Source organism: Hyaena hyaena, unplaced genomic scaffold, assembly GCF_003009895.1.
Source record: "Hyaena hyaena isolate Hyena2069 unplaced genomic scaffold, ASM300989v1 scaffold_178, whole genome shotgun sequence".
NCBI lineage: Eukaryota > Metazoa > Chordata > Mammalia > Carnivora > Hyaenidae > Hyaena > Hyaena hyaena.
Genome location: NW_024080807.1, coordinates 1,220,751 through 1,236,363, shown reverse-complemented (window position 1 = coordinate 1,236,363; position 15,613 = coordinate 1,220,751). Strand labels below are relative to the sequence as shown.

General features: G+C 39.2%; 1 protein-coding gene across 3 annotated transcripts in view; it reads left to right on the top strand.

The window, feature by feature from the left end:
* AKAP7 (A-kinase anchoring protein 7) overlaps positions 1 to 15,613 on the top strand; it is a 148,679-nt gene that overhangs the window by 113,254 nt on the left and 19,812 nt on the right. Inside the window, exon 2 of one of the 3 annotated variants that reach the window (XM_039240400.1) lies at positions 50 to 118. The exons of the other annotated variants lie outside the window; for them this stretch is intronic. Coding sequence (XP_039096331.1) covers positions 50 to 118 — 69 coding nt within the window. The remainder of the gene's footprint in view (positions 1 to 49; positions 119 to 15,613) is intronic. 3 annotated transcript variants of the gene reach the window in all.

The window sequence follows — 15,613 nt, the reverse complement described above, 5'->3', positions numbered from 1 at the left end:
GAGGTTTTGGCGAAAGTTTAAATTTGTGGATGTCATTCTCAAAACACAGGTGAGTTGGAAAGCCCGAGCGCTACTGTCCTGCAGAGGTACAGAAAGGATACCCCCAGCTGGCCAAGTGGTAAGAGTCAAGTGCCCCTTCTCCCCTCCCACTGCTGCTTTATCCTGCTTTCACCCTCGGTGGTGGTGGTAGATAGAAAATATTCCCATTTAATTCCTTTGTTAGCGCTATTTTAATCTATTGATTGCAAACAAAATGATTGATTAATCAACGAGTTGTGCAGGGACCTAAGTTTGTGTGAAGAGTTAACTGCGTACATAGTCAGAAATCTTGGCAATGGGGTGAATAGTCAAGTATGGTAGAACCCCAAAACGGTTAATTTTCCAATTGATGCAGCACAAAACAACAACACCCTTTTTGTTTAAATCCCAGCAGTGAACATTTTCTTAAACTGTATACTTTCAGGCCGCAATAAATAGAATGTACTGATAATAAATGCACTTTTCTTACAAGATTGACAAATGCATTCATTGCAAGACCAAGCTCTTTCTGTTGCTACACAAGAACACACTTAACATCAAACATTACTGCAGGTATTGTAGGATTAACAGATGTTGTAGATACTCTCAATCTAGTAGTTTTTGCTGAATTCTTACATAACCCCTGTTTTCTCTGAGAAATTGCCTGATTTCTCATAGTGAGTTTCCTGAAGGACTGTCCATGAATAGGGATGCTGTTGTACAGCCTTACTGACCACTGGACTTTATCAATCTCATTAAGTAGACTTGAAAAGAAAACTTAATAACTAAAGGCAGACACTTCTGTAACTAATTAGAAAACATTCTACTTGCTCTTTCCCTATGGCGGATTTTCCCATTTTGAAGTACATTGCTTTTATGTAGAATGAAATAGACAAATGTTCAAAGATGAACCATACTGCTCATAAGCTAGTCAGTCTACTGTCACTGGAAGTATTCAACATAGGATGAGAAGCCATTGTAGGGATGTTATAAGGGGGAATGGAAGGGCTAATGAATGGATACATTGGCAGCTTAGTTACTTTGTAACCCTGATATTCTGTGATACTAAAAATAAAACACTACGTATTTCAACAAGACACATATTTTAATTTTACAAGTATGTGTCTTTTTTAAATTTTTTAATGTTTTTTTTTTTTAATTTTTGAGAGAGAGAGAGAGACAGAACATGAGTGGGGGAGGAGCAGAGAGAGAGAGGGAGACACAGAATCCAAAGCAGGCTCCAGGCTCCAAGCTATCAGCAGAGTCTGATGGGGGGCTTGAACCCATGAACCGCGAGATCATGACCTGAGCTGAAGTCAGAAGCTTAACTGACTGAGCCACCCAGGTGCCCCCGTATGTGTCTTTGTACTGAGGTATAATTGGCCTACAATATTATATTAATTGCATGTGTATAACATTGTGATTTGACATGTGTATACACTGGGAACTGATAACTATACTCTGTTGCCATACAAAGTTATTATAATATGTATTCCCCATGTTGTATATTATATTTCCTTGACTTATTTATGTTATAGCTGGAATTTGGTACCTCTTGATACCCTTCACCCATTTCACTTCCTAATTTCTTCCCTCTGGCAGTCAGCAGCCTGTTCTCTTTATCTATGAGTCTGGGTTTTGTTTTGTTTTGTTTGTTTTAGCTTCCACATAGGAGTAAAATCATGCAGTATTTCTCTTTCTCTGTCTGGCTTATTTCACATGGCATGATACCTTCATGTTACTGTAATATGGTAATCTTTTATTCTTTTTCATGGCTAAATAGTATTCTAGTAGTGTGTGTATGTGTGTGTGTGTGTGTGTATGTGTGTGTCTGTGTATTCCACATCTTCTTTATCCATTCATCTCAATGGACATTTAGGTTGTTTCCAAATCTTGGCTATTATAAATAATACTGCAATGAATATAGGTGTGCATGTATGTTTTCAAATTAGTGATTTTGTTTATTTTGATAGATACCCAAAAGTGGAATTGCTAGATCGGATGGTAATTTTTATTTTTAATTTTTTGAGGAAACTTCATACTGTTTTCCATAGTGGCTGAACAAATGTACATTCCCACCAACTGTGCATGAGAATTCCTTTTCCTCCACACTTGTTATTTCTTGTCTTTTTGATAACAGCCATTTTGGCAAGTGTGAGGTGGCATCTCATTGTGGTTTTGATTCGTATACCCCTGATGATGAGTGATGTTGAGCATTTGTCATGTGCTTATTGGGCATCTGCATGTCTTCTTTGGGGAAATGCCTAGTCAGATCCTCTGCCCATTTAAAAAAATTTTTTTTTAATGTTTTATTTATTTGTGAGAGAGAGAAAGAGTGAGAAAGACAGCGTGAGTAGGGGAGGGTCAGAGAGAGAGGGAGTCACAGACTGAAACAGGCTCCAGGCTCTGAGCTGGCAATCAGCACAGAGCCCGACGCGGGGCTCGAACCCTCGAACCGAGAGATCATGACCTGAGCCAAAGTCAGACACTTAACCGGCTGACCACCCAGACACCCATCTCTGCCCATTTTTAAATCAGATTTTGCTCTTGTTGCTGTTATTGAGTTGTATGAGTTCTCCGAGTTCTTTATATATTTTGGATATTAGCCTCTATGGGATATATAATTAGCAACTGTCTTCTCCTATTTAGTAGATTGCTTTTAATTTTGTTGATGGCTTCCTTCACTGTGCAGGAACTGTATGTATGTATGTATGTATGTATGGTCCAGAAGCTTTTTAAGTTTGGTGTAGTCTCATTTGTCTATTTTTGTTTTTGTTTCCCTTGCCTTTGGAGTCAAAATCAAATCATTAAGACTGTTAAGACTGTTGTCAAGGAGCTTACCACCTGTCTTTCCTTCTAGGAATTTTATGGTTTTAGGTCTCACATTCAAATCTCATCCTTGAATTAATTTTTATATAGTGATTCAGTCATTTCTTAGCATGTAGCCGACCAGTTTTTCCACACCATTAGTTGATGATCCTGTCCTTTCTGCATTGTATGCTCTTGTCTCCTTTGTCATAAATTGGTTGACTCTGTATGCATGGATTTATTTCCATTCTTTTCTACTAATCTATGTATCTGCTTTTATGCCAATATCATACTGTTTTGATCACTATAGCTTTGTAGTATAGTTTGAAATCAGGGAGTGTGACACCTCTAACTTTATTCTTTTGTCCTAAGATTACTTTGGCTATTTGAGGTCTTTTGTGTTTCTATGCAGTTATTAGAGGGGCACTTGTGGGGATGAGCACTGCGTGTTATATGGAAGCCAACTTGACAATAAACTATTTGTATAAAAAAAAAAGAAATAGAGTGATTTGTTCCAGTTTGTGAAAAAATGCCATTGGAATTTTGATAGGGATGTCATTGAATCTGTAGATTGCTTTGGGTAATTTGGACATTTTAACAATATTAATTCTTCCAGTCTGTGAGTGTGGAATATTTTTACATTTATTTGTGTCTTCTTCAGTTTTTTTTCTCATCAATGACTTACAGTTTTCATTGTACACGTCTTTCGCCTTCTTAATTAAGTTTATTTTTAGGTATTTTTTGATGGAATTATAAATGAGATTTTTGTCTTGGTTTCTCTTTCTGATTGTTATTAGTGTATAGAAATGCAACAGATTTTTGTATTTTATTTCCTTTAAAGTTTATTTATTTTGAGAGAGAAGGAGAACACGAACAGGGAAGGGGCAGAGAGAGAGGGACAGAGAGAGGATACCAAACAGTCTCCGTGCAGAGCCGGACATGAACTTGAACTCACTAACCATGAGATCATGACCTGAACCCAACCAAGAATCGGATGCTTAACTGACTGAGCCACCCAGAACCCCCAGATTTTTGTATTTTAATTTTGTATACTGCAACTTTATTGAATTCATTTATTAGTTTTAATAATGTTGGGTAGTGTTTTCAAGGTTTTTTCTCTATAAAATGTCATGTCATCTGCAAATAGTGACGGTTTTACCTTTTTCTTACCAGTTTGGATACCATTTAATTCTTTGTCTTGTCTGATTGCTTTAGCCAGGACTTTCAGTACGACGTTGAATAAAAGTGGGGAGAGTTGGCATCCTAATCTTGTTTCTGGTCTTAAAGGCTGTAGGCTTGTCATGTATAACCTTTGTTATGTTAAGGTACATTTCCTCTATACCCATTTTCTTGAGTTTTTATTATAAATGGATGTTGGATTTTGTCAAATGCTTCTCCTGCATCTATTGAGATGATCATATGATTTTTACCTTTCATTTCATTAATGTCACATTGATTGATGTTGAACCATCCATGCATCCCTGAAATAAATTTCACTTAATGATGGTTTATGATCCTTTTAATGGATTTTTTAATTCAATTTGCTAATAACTCTGTTGAGGATTTTTGCATCTGTGTTCATCAGGGGTATTGGCCTGGAACTTTCTGTTTTTATGGTGTTCTTGTCTAGCTTTGGCCTCAGGATACTGTTGGCCTCATAAAATCAGTTTGCAAATATTCCTTTCTCCTCAGTTTTTTGGAAGAATTTGAGAAGGGTAGGTATTAAATCTTCTTTGAATGTTTGGTAGGATTCACCAGTGAAACTATACAGCTCTGGCCCTTTTTTGCTGGGAGGTTATAAGTATATGTTTTAACAGTACATACTTATTTTGCTTGTGTATATGAAATACTTGTCAATATAGTCTTTCTGTTTGGCATGAGTTACCAGGATGGTATTTGTTTCATAAATGTGAGCCAGATTTCAAGATAATTTGTTTCTGATGATTTGGAATTTGATGATATAACATTAATATTTAAATTGAGGTAAACAGTGTTAATTTCACATCTTGTGAACACTTATATTCTTGAGCCTTAATTACCATAGTGGATATTGTTCAGTTATTCTAAGGGAAGTCTGTGAGGACTAACTAGAAATCTGTAGGGCTTCCTAGAAATCCTATAGGCTTATAAGCCTATAAGCAAAGGCTTACCCTTTGCTCTTCTCATTTGCACTGATTTGCATCAGCTCTGAGGTTATCTTTCATATGCGTATTCCATCCCCTCACAGATTTAAAGCACCACACATGCCCTGCCTCCAGTTACATACCTCTCTTCATAGCCCCTGAGGTTAACATAGTGCATTACCCAGAGGAGGCATGTTCTAAGTGTTTGTTAATGACAAGAATGATACACATTTCCTGTTACAACTATGAGAGACCTTGAGTAGAAATCAGTCTGTCAGAGTACAGAATTTGAAATGACGCTGGTTAATGTTGTAACCTATAAAAAGAACTTTGGTTACTGAATATACCAGAAGTATTTTAATATGGTCTCACTTAGATGGTACAGTGTATGTCCCAGGAAATGTGTGATAGGGAACCTCCCATCAGTGGACAACAACATTCATTTTCCTTCCTCGCCTGTAGAAATGATTTGTATACAGGGCCCCAGTAAAACTCTGGTTCTGCTGCTGCCTATTGAAAACATCCCTTGGGGGCGCCTGGGTGTCTTAGTCGGTTAAGCGGCCGACTTTCGCTTGGGTCATGATCTCGCGGTTCGTGGGTTCGAGCCCCGCGTCGGGCTCTGTGCTGACTGCCAGCTCAGAGCCTGGAGCCTGTTTCGGAGTCTGTGACTCCCTCTCTCTCTGACCCTCCCCTGCTCACGCTGTCTCTCTCTCTCTCCTAGAAATAAATAAAACATTAAAAAAAATATCCCTTGGCGCCAAGTTTCTCCTGTAGAAAGAGCGCAGGACTGGGAGTAAGGAGATGTGGGTGAGAAACTCAGCTCGGCTACCAACATCCTGTCTGACACTGGGGAAGTCACTAACCTCTCTGGGCCCCACTTCCTCATATTTAAGAAGTGGGGGTTGAACTGCCATGATCTTGAAAGTGTATTCAGCTTCTCCCCGTTTCTCCCGTAGAGCTAAGAGTCTAGGAAATAAATAGTATAGATAGAAGACCGTTCTTTCTACTTCCCGCTCTTCCACCCTCCTCTCTCTCCTTCTTCTCCTCCTCCTTGTCCACCCTCATCTCCTCTTCTTTTTAATTCATTGAATGCTTTCTGTGTCAGGTATTACATGAGGATCATTTGGAAAACTGCTTATGAAGTGAAACTATTAAATGCTACATGCTTCCAAACCCTTCCAGTTGAGAGGGATGTGGGGGAAAGCCAGGAGTTGGGAGGAGAGTCCCCTGTCCCAGTCTTCTAAGGGTGCTGTGGGGCCAGGAGCTGGGAGGAGGCCGGGACCCCAGGCAGTTTATTATCTGCTGCCCCCTTTCTGAAGCAGCAAAGCACAGCGAAGCCAGCCGTGCCCTGTGTAACCTGAGACCACACTTTGGATAAGATCCCCGTGGGTAGTATTGTGGTAACACCTGTAATGTGGGATAGAAAGCATTTAACCATAGTCACTAAAGATTAGATTTTTTCCCCTTTACTAAACAACGTATACCCAAGAGGTTTATGCTTCTAAAATTAAGTATAGGAACATTAGTGCATATTCTCATAGTTACTATTCCTGTCCTAACTCCCTAATTCCCTTTGCTAATTCATAGGCTATAGAGTAACTATATTTTTTGGTTGCTGTTCTCAGACCTTTTTACAGTTAGCCCGGATCCTCTGATCAAATGCTGAGTAATTTTCATTGGGAGGACAAAGGCTGTAGAAGTTTTCCCCGCCCGTAGTGCAGTCATTGGCTGCCCTGAGCTCTACCCAGATGCCCTGTCGGGTGCTGTGATGTGACCTGTTCTTGTGTCTTCTTTCCTGGGTGAGGGCCATGTGAAGAAGGAGTGGAGAATCTGATGAACATAAAGGTCTTGGCTAATAGAAGAAACCTTCATGTATTACCCTTCCTGGGGCATTTCCATTTTAACAAGGCTTATTATCCCAAGTGCTCTTGGGAAGTATTTGTAGGAAAATAATGAAATAAATTAAGCAGCAGTAATGACTTAGTTCAAAATAATCTCTAGTGGAGGAATTTTGGGCCACTAAGTAAAACTCTTTCAGGGCATCTGATAAATCACTTTCTGTAGATAATTGCCTTTTTGTTAATTAAGTTGGCCTTGCCTGATATAGAAGTCTTTGAGCTTTCATCCATAGATTTCTGACAAGAAACTTAAAAGAGTGCTAAAACTCAGTGCTGAAAGCAAGGATTTTGGAGGCAGATAGACTCAGCTTACGTCTTTGGTTCTAATGTTTACTATGTAACTTCTCTAAGCCTCTGTACTCTCATCTTAAATATCTACTGCTTATGGGAATTAAATAAGCTAATGTCTGTAAAATGCTTGACACTGTGATGAGCATGTAATAGACCCAGTTAATATAATTGTACTCATCTTAGAAATCAGCTTGGCAGAACTATGGTTTTATTTCTATCATGCCCGGAAGGGGGGAAAAGGGACTTACAAATTCCAGACCTTGAATTATTGAGTAGACTTATCTGTGTAGCATTCTTTTCCTTTGGGGCTCTCCCTCCCCCTCTCCCTGGGGTCTGTCTGGCAGGATGCCTTACTTCCCTACCCTAGGAGAGCCATGTGGTTCAAGCAGAATTAACTGAGGGTCTTCCCTAAGATATGATAGAGGGTCTGTCTTCCTTTTAGGCTGTGCATGGAAAGAATGTAAACGAAAGACTGCTGGTTGGTAGGGAGTCAGTGGGAGTGTTCCTGAGAATAAAACCAGCACAGAAGAAAGGAGACCAGGAAGGAGACAAAAAGAGTCAGTCCTGATGATAATAATTTGAACTTGTGAGTTCAGCCATGATGAAGACCTTCTTTATTAATTACATAAAGCAGTAAATACTCCCCTTTTTCTTTGCTTAAACTTGCTTAAGTTTTTGTCACCCGCAACCAGAAGGCTTCAGATACTATAAGAGAAGACACTCAGTATCTGTAAGAGTAGACTCATTCTGGAACAAATGTTTACAAATCTGGCCAAGAAATGAAAACTCAAAAAAAAAAAAAAAAAAAGTGAAAGCTCAGATATCTTCTGAACCTTCATGTTCCATATTAGCAGTGAAATTTAGCTTTAACTGAGAGCTGTTTTGAAGAGTAATCCATTCACTTCAGCTAGTATTGCTGAGCACCATATATTTGGAAAGTTCTGAGCAAGGTGTCATAAAAAGTGCGATGATGACACGCAGTCCCTATTGTTGGAGGATTTCTTTTTACGTGACTTTTTAAAAAGAGATGTGTTGGATCCCGGTGTTTATTATGCCCTGAAAGGAAATAGCCAAGATGAAAGATCTTGATGTTCTCAGTGGAACGAGAAAAGCCACACCCCTTCCATACCAGAGAAGTTAGACGGCTACACATGCCAAGTCCAGTAGGAGTGAGTTAATTACCACTGAGAGTGGAAGTTGCCTCAAACTCCCATCACGGGTAGTGACTACAGCTTGACGCAGGCAAGCACCGTTTCTACAACAAACATTTTAGCACATAAAGTTTCCTATAACAAACAATGTCAAAGGTATAAGTTAAGAGAACTTGGAAATATCAAAACCAACCTTTCCGTTGTATCGTCACGTTCTTTGTCCTTGACAAGTAGTCATAGACAAAAATGAACTATGTGATGAAAATACAAAGAACACGTATAGTTTTATCTTAAAGTCTATGGTAAACTAGGATATTCATGATGCTGATTTTACCAACATCTGAGTCAAAGGTATGTGAGGCTTATAATTTTCTGTTTCTACACACTGCCCCCAAAACTTGTGAGTTTATTCAAGGACGTTTGTAAGCCTAAGATATATATACAGAAAAAATTATACTGCCTGAGAGAAAGTGTTGTGAAGACAGGATGCTTGAAGTAGATAGAGAGGTTTCATATTCCTAAGAGAGATGGAGCTCACCTCGCTGGTAATGCTGAGGGGAGAGGGAAGAAGGAATCTGACGGAAAAGGGTGACCTACTCTTTCACATGTTTCCACAGCCCCTCCCCACCACCTCCCCTTTGTCTTTGTGGTTAGAATGTTGGTGTTGGCATTTGCCATGTAAATTAATTTGATGTCTCACATCGGATTGTTAGAGCAAAAGTAAAATTAACACTTTCTAAGCATTTAAAATATTCAACTGAAGTTAACTGTGAAGCTCAGCTTTTTCAGAGTTTTGATTGATGTTTATGACAGCTAATAAAATGGCAAGCAGATGATCTGTTAGTCTAAGACCTTCTATGTAGGTCTGTAGCAGTCAGACCTTATTTAGAATTCTGACAAGTGGGAGTGTGTCCTGCAGAGAGGCCAGGATGGTGAGCCTGGGAACCACATCATAAGAAGAAGGCCGAGAGGGGCACCTGGGTGGCTCAGTCGGTCAAAGGTCCGACTTCACCTTAGGGGATGAGATCACAGCTCATGAGTTCGGGCCCCATATCAGGCTCAGTGCTGACAGCTCAGAACCTGGAGCCTGCTTCAGATTCTGTGTCCATCTCTCTCTGCCCCTCCCCCACTCACACCCTGTCTTTCAAAAATAAACGTTAAAATTTTTTTTAAAGAAGAAGGCTGAGGGACTATGGCTGCTGAACTAGGAGGAAAGAAAGCAGATGAGTTAGTTGTCTTGAAATATTTGGAGGACTCTTTAAGATGGAAGGAAAAGAAGAATTATTCTGTATGATTACAGTGAGGCAGAATTAGGACAGTGGGTGTGAGTTGTTACACATGTTCTTCTGGCGATTTGAGATATATAAAACCCAGTAGTATGTTAATTATGTTTGTAATTATTCTTGTTTTAAATAATGAAAATTCTGAAATGGAGTCCTAAAGCACAGAGAAATTATCATACTCATACTTTACATTAATAATTTTTCATTTTAAGCCACCTTACATGGAGGACCAAAGTTTTTATGAAAAAAAAAAGAGTGTGCCTCTCTATTATTTTTTATTTTATAATTACCATTAAATGACTATTTTAAACCAATTTCTTTCGAATCAGTAAACTTGCTTTAAAACAAGAATGTGATATCCAACTTTGGGCTCTTGTCGAGGCATGTTGTTGTATTACTTACGCACCACATTAAATGTTGATCGTTGAATTCGGTAGTAACAGTAGGAGTCGGTACCAATAAATCCTAGTGATAACAAGCTAAGGTGTGTTGCCTATTGTCTTTATAATTTCATAATTTATGAAAATATTTTTTTCCAAATTTAGATTTATTTTAAATTAATTTTCCTTATATGGGTATAGTAAATTTAAGATAACAATTCATTGTGACTCTATCGTGTTCCACTATTGTATACTGTACACTATACGTTAATCTTCTCTGTAGAATTAAATTTACAGATTTGTAGGTTTTGTAGAACCTAAAAAATGTATACGTGAAATGATATTAAATTTAAATATTAAATTGAAAGGCATAATAAACAAATTGTTTCATAGAGAAGCAAGTTCATGAAATATGCGGTTTTTCTAAAAAAAAAAAAAAATCAGCCTTACAGCTGCTCCTAACTTCGTACTGTTTGCTTTTTATCATTCATGTCTTAGTCTTCCTTAAATATCACATTGTGGGGGGAAGATACAGAAACGGTTTGTGTCATTTAGGATCCGGTCAAGCAAATTGGAATTACACTGGTTATTTTTATCAGAGAGGATTTCACCCAGGGAATTAATGAAACAAAGTTTGGAGGAATTAAGTATTGCACAGACAATACGGAGAAAAAATGTAGGTGGTGGCTTTCAGTCTGGGCTAACTCGGGGGGAAGGATCCCACGGAGCTGAGACTCAGACCTTTGAGGAGGGGTTCGTGTCTCACCAGAGGTGCCCCAGAACTCAGCAGCGGGCCCTGGGAAGCTTGGATTCTGGCCTTGAAGGAGGGGACACTGTCCTGCTTTGCTCTTCTCCCTGAGGGAACGCAGTGAGGCTGGTTCCAGGAGTGGGAAAAGAAATGAAAACCGGAGGGGGGCCTGGGTGGCTCAGTGGTTGAGCGTCCGACTTTGGCTCAGGTCATGGTCTCACGGTTCATGGGTTCGAGCCCTGCGCTGGGCTCTGTCCTGACAGCTCAGAGCCTGGAATCTGTTTCAGATTCTGTGTCTCCCCATCTCTCTGCCCCTCCCCCACTCATGCTCTGTCTCTCTCTGTCTCAAAAATAAATAAACTATAAAAAAAATTTTTAAAAAAGGAAACTGGAACCAGCTGTAATGAGCAGCCACTATCAGGGGTCGAGCTGTAGGTGGGGCAACACCCACCGGAACCGTGAGCAAACAGCAAAAGGCAAGTTCCTTTCCCCCGATGCACTTGTCTGGTTTCCCTCTGGAGCTGCTTCTTAGAAGAACCATACGTAAAAGCTGTGGAAGGTACGGGTTGTAAACTCTACAACCCCGGAGGGCACTAATCACATCAGAGACCTAGCTGGCAAAGGAGAAATAGGTTTGCTGAGTCCCAGCTCCAGTATCATAAAGCTGAATAAAGAAGGTGAGTTCAGAGCTGAGAGACCCTAGTTTAGTAACTGGCACACAGTGGTTGGCTGTGTGTTGACATTATTTCAAAAAGAAATATGGTTTAAAAATAGGTAGTAGTAATCAAACTACTTGTTAAGATGTTTCTAAGAAAATCCGTCACCCAGACCAATTTAATAAACTTAGAACAAAATTATTTTTAAACGAATTCATGCATAGTTTATGCAATTCTTTAAAAATCATTTATCTTTTAAAGTTTAAGTATGTGTTCTGCAGTCTTACCAATCTTATGATTTTTTTGTATTTCTTTTTTCCCCAGTTGTATTGAGATATAATTGACATATAATTTTGGTGAATATTTTTTATGCCAATTCTCTCATTCCAAAATTAATGATGTTTATGCTAGACCCCCATGCTAGAGGGACGGGTTGGTGAATTAGGTGTGGGGGGGCAGGATTATACCTGCAACCAGGTGGAGATTAATGTTTGGAATGAAAAGCTGTGCCCTCATGGCTTCAGAAATTAGAGAGAACTGAAGGCTCAGATGACAGGGGGCCAAGGCAGTCTGTGGAATATTTGCAAAGTCTGAGGAATTCTTAAAAGGATCTGGGAATCAGCCAGTCAGAACAAATATAGAAAAGGGCAGTCAAGAGAGTCAAAACAGTGAGAGGTCAGATGGCGGAAAGTCACATACATCAAGTCAAATTTATTCTTTTTTTATTAAAAGGGAGAACTTACTGGCGCACACCTGCAAACAACAAGAGTAGGGTAGATAGAATTGACCTTGAGGCTGACTGACAGGCATTATAGTCTCTATCTCTTCCAGCGGCTTCTGTGATTGTCCCTTCTTGGGCTCTGTGACTTCCAGCAGCTCTGGGGAACATTTTTGCTGTTCAACATTTGAGAAGAATGTTTTTCTCTTTCCTAATCCCCATATATAATATCTGAGGGAAGGTACAGATTATAAACTACACAACCTTGGATGGTTGATATATACATATCATATATACATATATACATATCAAAAATGTTGTAATTTGTGTATTATGGCATAAAGTACTTTGATATACTAATAAAAGCTGTATATTATGAAAAATTTCCGAGAGGAAGAAATGAAGTGTCTTGAGGAAGGGGCACTTAAAAACATTCACACTGGTCACAATATAGACCAGTGGTTCATCTGGTAGACCAGAAGCCCCTCTGGAGTCCTGTGGAATGAAAGATGAGCAGTCTTCTGAAGCGGAGAAGTGAAGTGGGTGCTCTTATCAGAAAGGGTGGAGGGTAGTTGAGAAAAGGATTGAGGACCAATTGTTATAAAGTCCACGTGGCTGGGAGCCCTGTGGGAGTGGTCACCAGTGGTGCAGCACTGATTCCAAAGGAACCAAGGGGAACCACCATGTATCCCCTTTCATTCTAAATATCGGGGAGCTCACAATCCAACTCGCAGCTCTCATGATCTGCGCTTCTGTGATCTATACGTCCCTCTGTTCTTTTCTTGCTGTGACAATTTATGTTTCTTCTTGGTGCTGAGTTTTACTTTTTTACTTATGGTGTACTTTTTACTACATATATTTTTGCCACTAATTATCTCGAATCTTCTTGAGACTGGATGATGAACAGATGAATGATGGAAAGAAGCATGTGGCTGAAGAAGGTACGAAATGGCCCTACTAGGAAAACAAGAGCAAAGCTGAGGCTGCGAAAAATGGTCACATTCACCACACGTGCATAACACACAGTCTGAAATAGATGTGTTCCTGGAAGGTTGCATAGAAACTAGACTTATGTGATTATTTTTATCAATTGTGATTTACAGAAAATAACTGTTTCGCTGCCTCACATTCAGTGTGGTACATCTAGAGACCTAAAACCATCTGTACTGCACTGTTTTCAACTGCGATCTGTTCATATGCCTGTTGAAAGGCCTTTTGCAAGATTAATTAGCAGTCGCTTTTCTTTGTGCCTAAGAAGGAATGTCATTTAGTTGAAAAAGAATGTAAATGCAAGCTATAAGGAACAATGGATACATTTCTTGTTTGCAATCACTCCAACATTGTTTTAAAAAATATATAGTATAAAATGAGAAAGTTACTCTTATCATGTTTGCTTACAGAGATGTTTAGCAGGGAGATCATAAACAAATAGCCTTGTAACCTTATGAGTTGAAAGAGGCCTTTAATATCCCTTTCACTTAAATCAAAACAATAATAATAGCTAATTGTATTGAATACTTATTAGAAGTGGGGCACTGTACAAAGTGTTTGTATTATTATCTTCATTTTCATAACAGCCCTGTGGTATAGAGCTACTATTAACCTGGATGTGCAGATAAAGAACATGAACCTCAGAGAGGGTAAGCAGATTCCACAGGGATACAAAGCTAGTGAATGGGGGAGCTAAGATTCTAGTCCTGGTATTCTGACCCTATAACTTAACAGAAAGCATTATAAATATTTTCTGGTTGGAAGTCTCATTTTAGTGCTAAAGATATAGAAAATGTCATAGAAATATATTTCCAGTTGACATGGTATCATGGCAGAAGTGTGATTTGAGTCCCAGCTTTGCCACATTTAGTTATATGGACTAGGGCAAGTCTCTTGGCTTTTCTGACCCTTGGTTTTCTCATAGGTAAAATAGTGATAATAATGCTAAGTTTTTTATTTAAATGTGTGGGGGGAAAAGCCAGGCACATAATAGGTACTTAATATTAAGTAAGTTTATTGTTATTAAAAGGATCTACAAGTATGATTATTACAGCTAAGTAAAGTAATGTGAGGTGTTATGAAAACATTGATACGTAGAGACTGGGGACTCAGTATGTAGCATACTATGTCTTTGAAGAAGCTGGTGATGAAGGAACATGGCTCCTTAGTCTCTGAGGCTCCTGGGAAGAGACTCTCAGCAGCTGTATGTGGGGGCAGGCTCTGGCTTATTCCGCAGAGAAAGACATGGACATGGTGGGGGAGAAGACCAAGGTCCTCTCAGCTCTCCTTCTTCTAACCATCTTTTCAGTGTCCTGCTTTCCTCAGGGATATCAACTTTGCCGTTAGGGTGGCCTGGAGAGGAACCTATTGTGACACCAGTTGTTTTTTGTCCACCCTGGTAAACATAGTGGGACTGAGACTTCCTTGCTGGGAGCAGTTCTTCCATACTTGGAGATCAAGAGCTTGGGAAGCAAACATCAACTGACCCAAGAAATGAATTAATATTTATGTGCCATCAGCACGTTACTGTTGAGTAAAGTTTATATGCTAGTTGAATTTCCTATTATAAGAATTCACATATTCAAAGAACTTTAATGAGCAACAAATTATCACCAAAGAGAAGTTTAGAATCATTTGATTTTTGTGTAAATGCTTTCTGGAAGTCTCTGGTAAATTGATAGTCATAGGTCATTGAGAAGAGAAAAGTATATCCTAAATTACTTTCTTCAGTCTTTCTTCCTGAAGCTAATGCAATAAATGTAGGAATTCACCACGCTTCAGTTTTGTTTTGGTTTGTTTTTTTAAATTTTTTTAAATTAAAAAAATTTTTAATGTTTTATTTCTAAATTTATTTCTGAGAGAGAGAGAGAGACAGCATAAGCAGGGGAAGGTCAGAGAGAGAGGGAGATACAGAATCTGAAGCAGGCTCCAGGCTCTGCGCTAGCTTTCAGCACAGAGCCCAATGAAGGGCTCGAACCCACAAACCGGGAGACCATGACTTGAGCTGAAGTCAGACGCTTAACTGACTGAGCCACCCAGGTACCCCATGTTTTGTTTTTTAAATGAGTAACGACACTGTGTTTAATGAACACAAGTTGGCAATACAGGCGAAGACTGTGTGAGGAAGTAGAGGTGGTGAGGGTGAGTGGAGATATCACGTGTTGGTACTTCTTCCTTCTTTAGGGACTCACACTGTCCCCCTCGGAGCCTCTCAGTGGTCTGTGGGGACACCAGAGCAGGATGACTGGTCCCTTCTACAGCTGGAGAAACTGGTTCCAGTGCTCAGAAGTGTACTCAGTTTATTCATTTTTATCACATGGCCTGAATGGCCAAGGATGACCTTAAACTGTATTTTCTCTTGGTTTTATTTTAATGATTAATCATGATTAAGTTTTCTTTTACATCACACATTCTCTGTTTGACCCACTATTATTGCCTGATAGACATGGTCCACAGATTGATCAGTATTCACAAGCAGAACACACTGACCAAACAGTTCTGATTCCCTGGATTTTCACTGGTCAGACTTTAAAAATTAGGTTTATGGG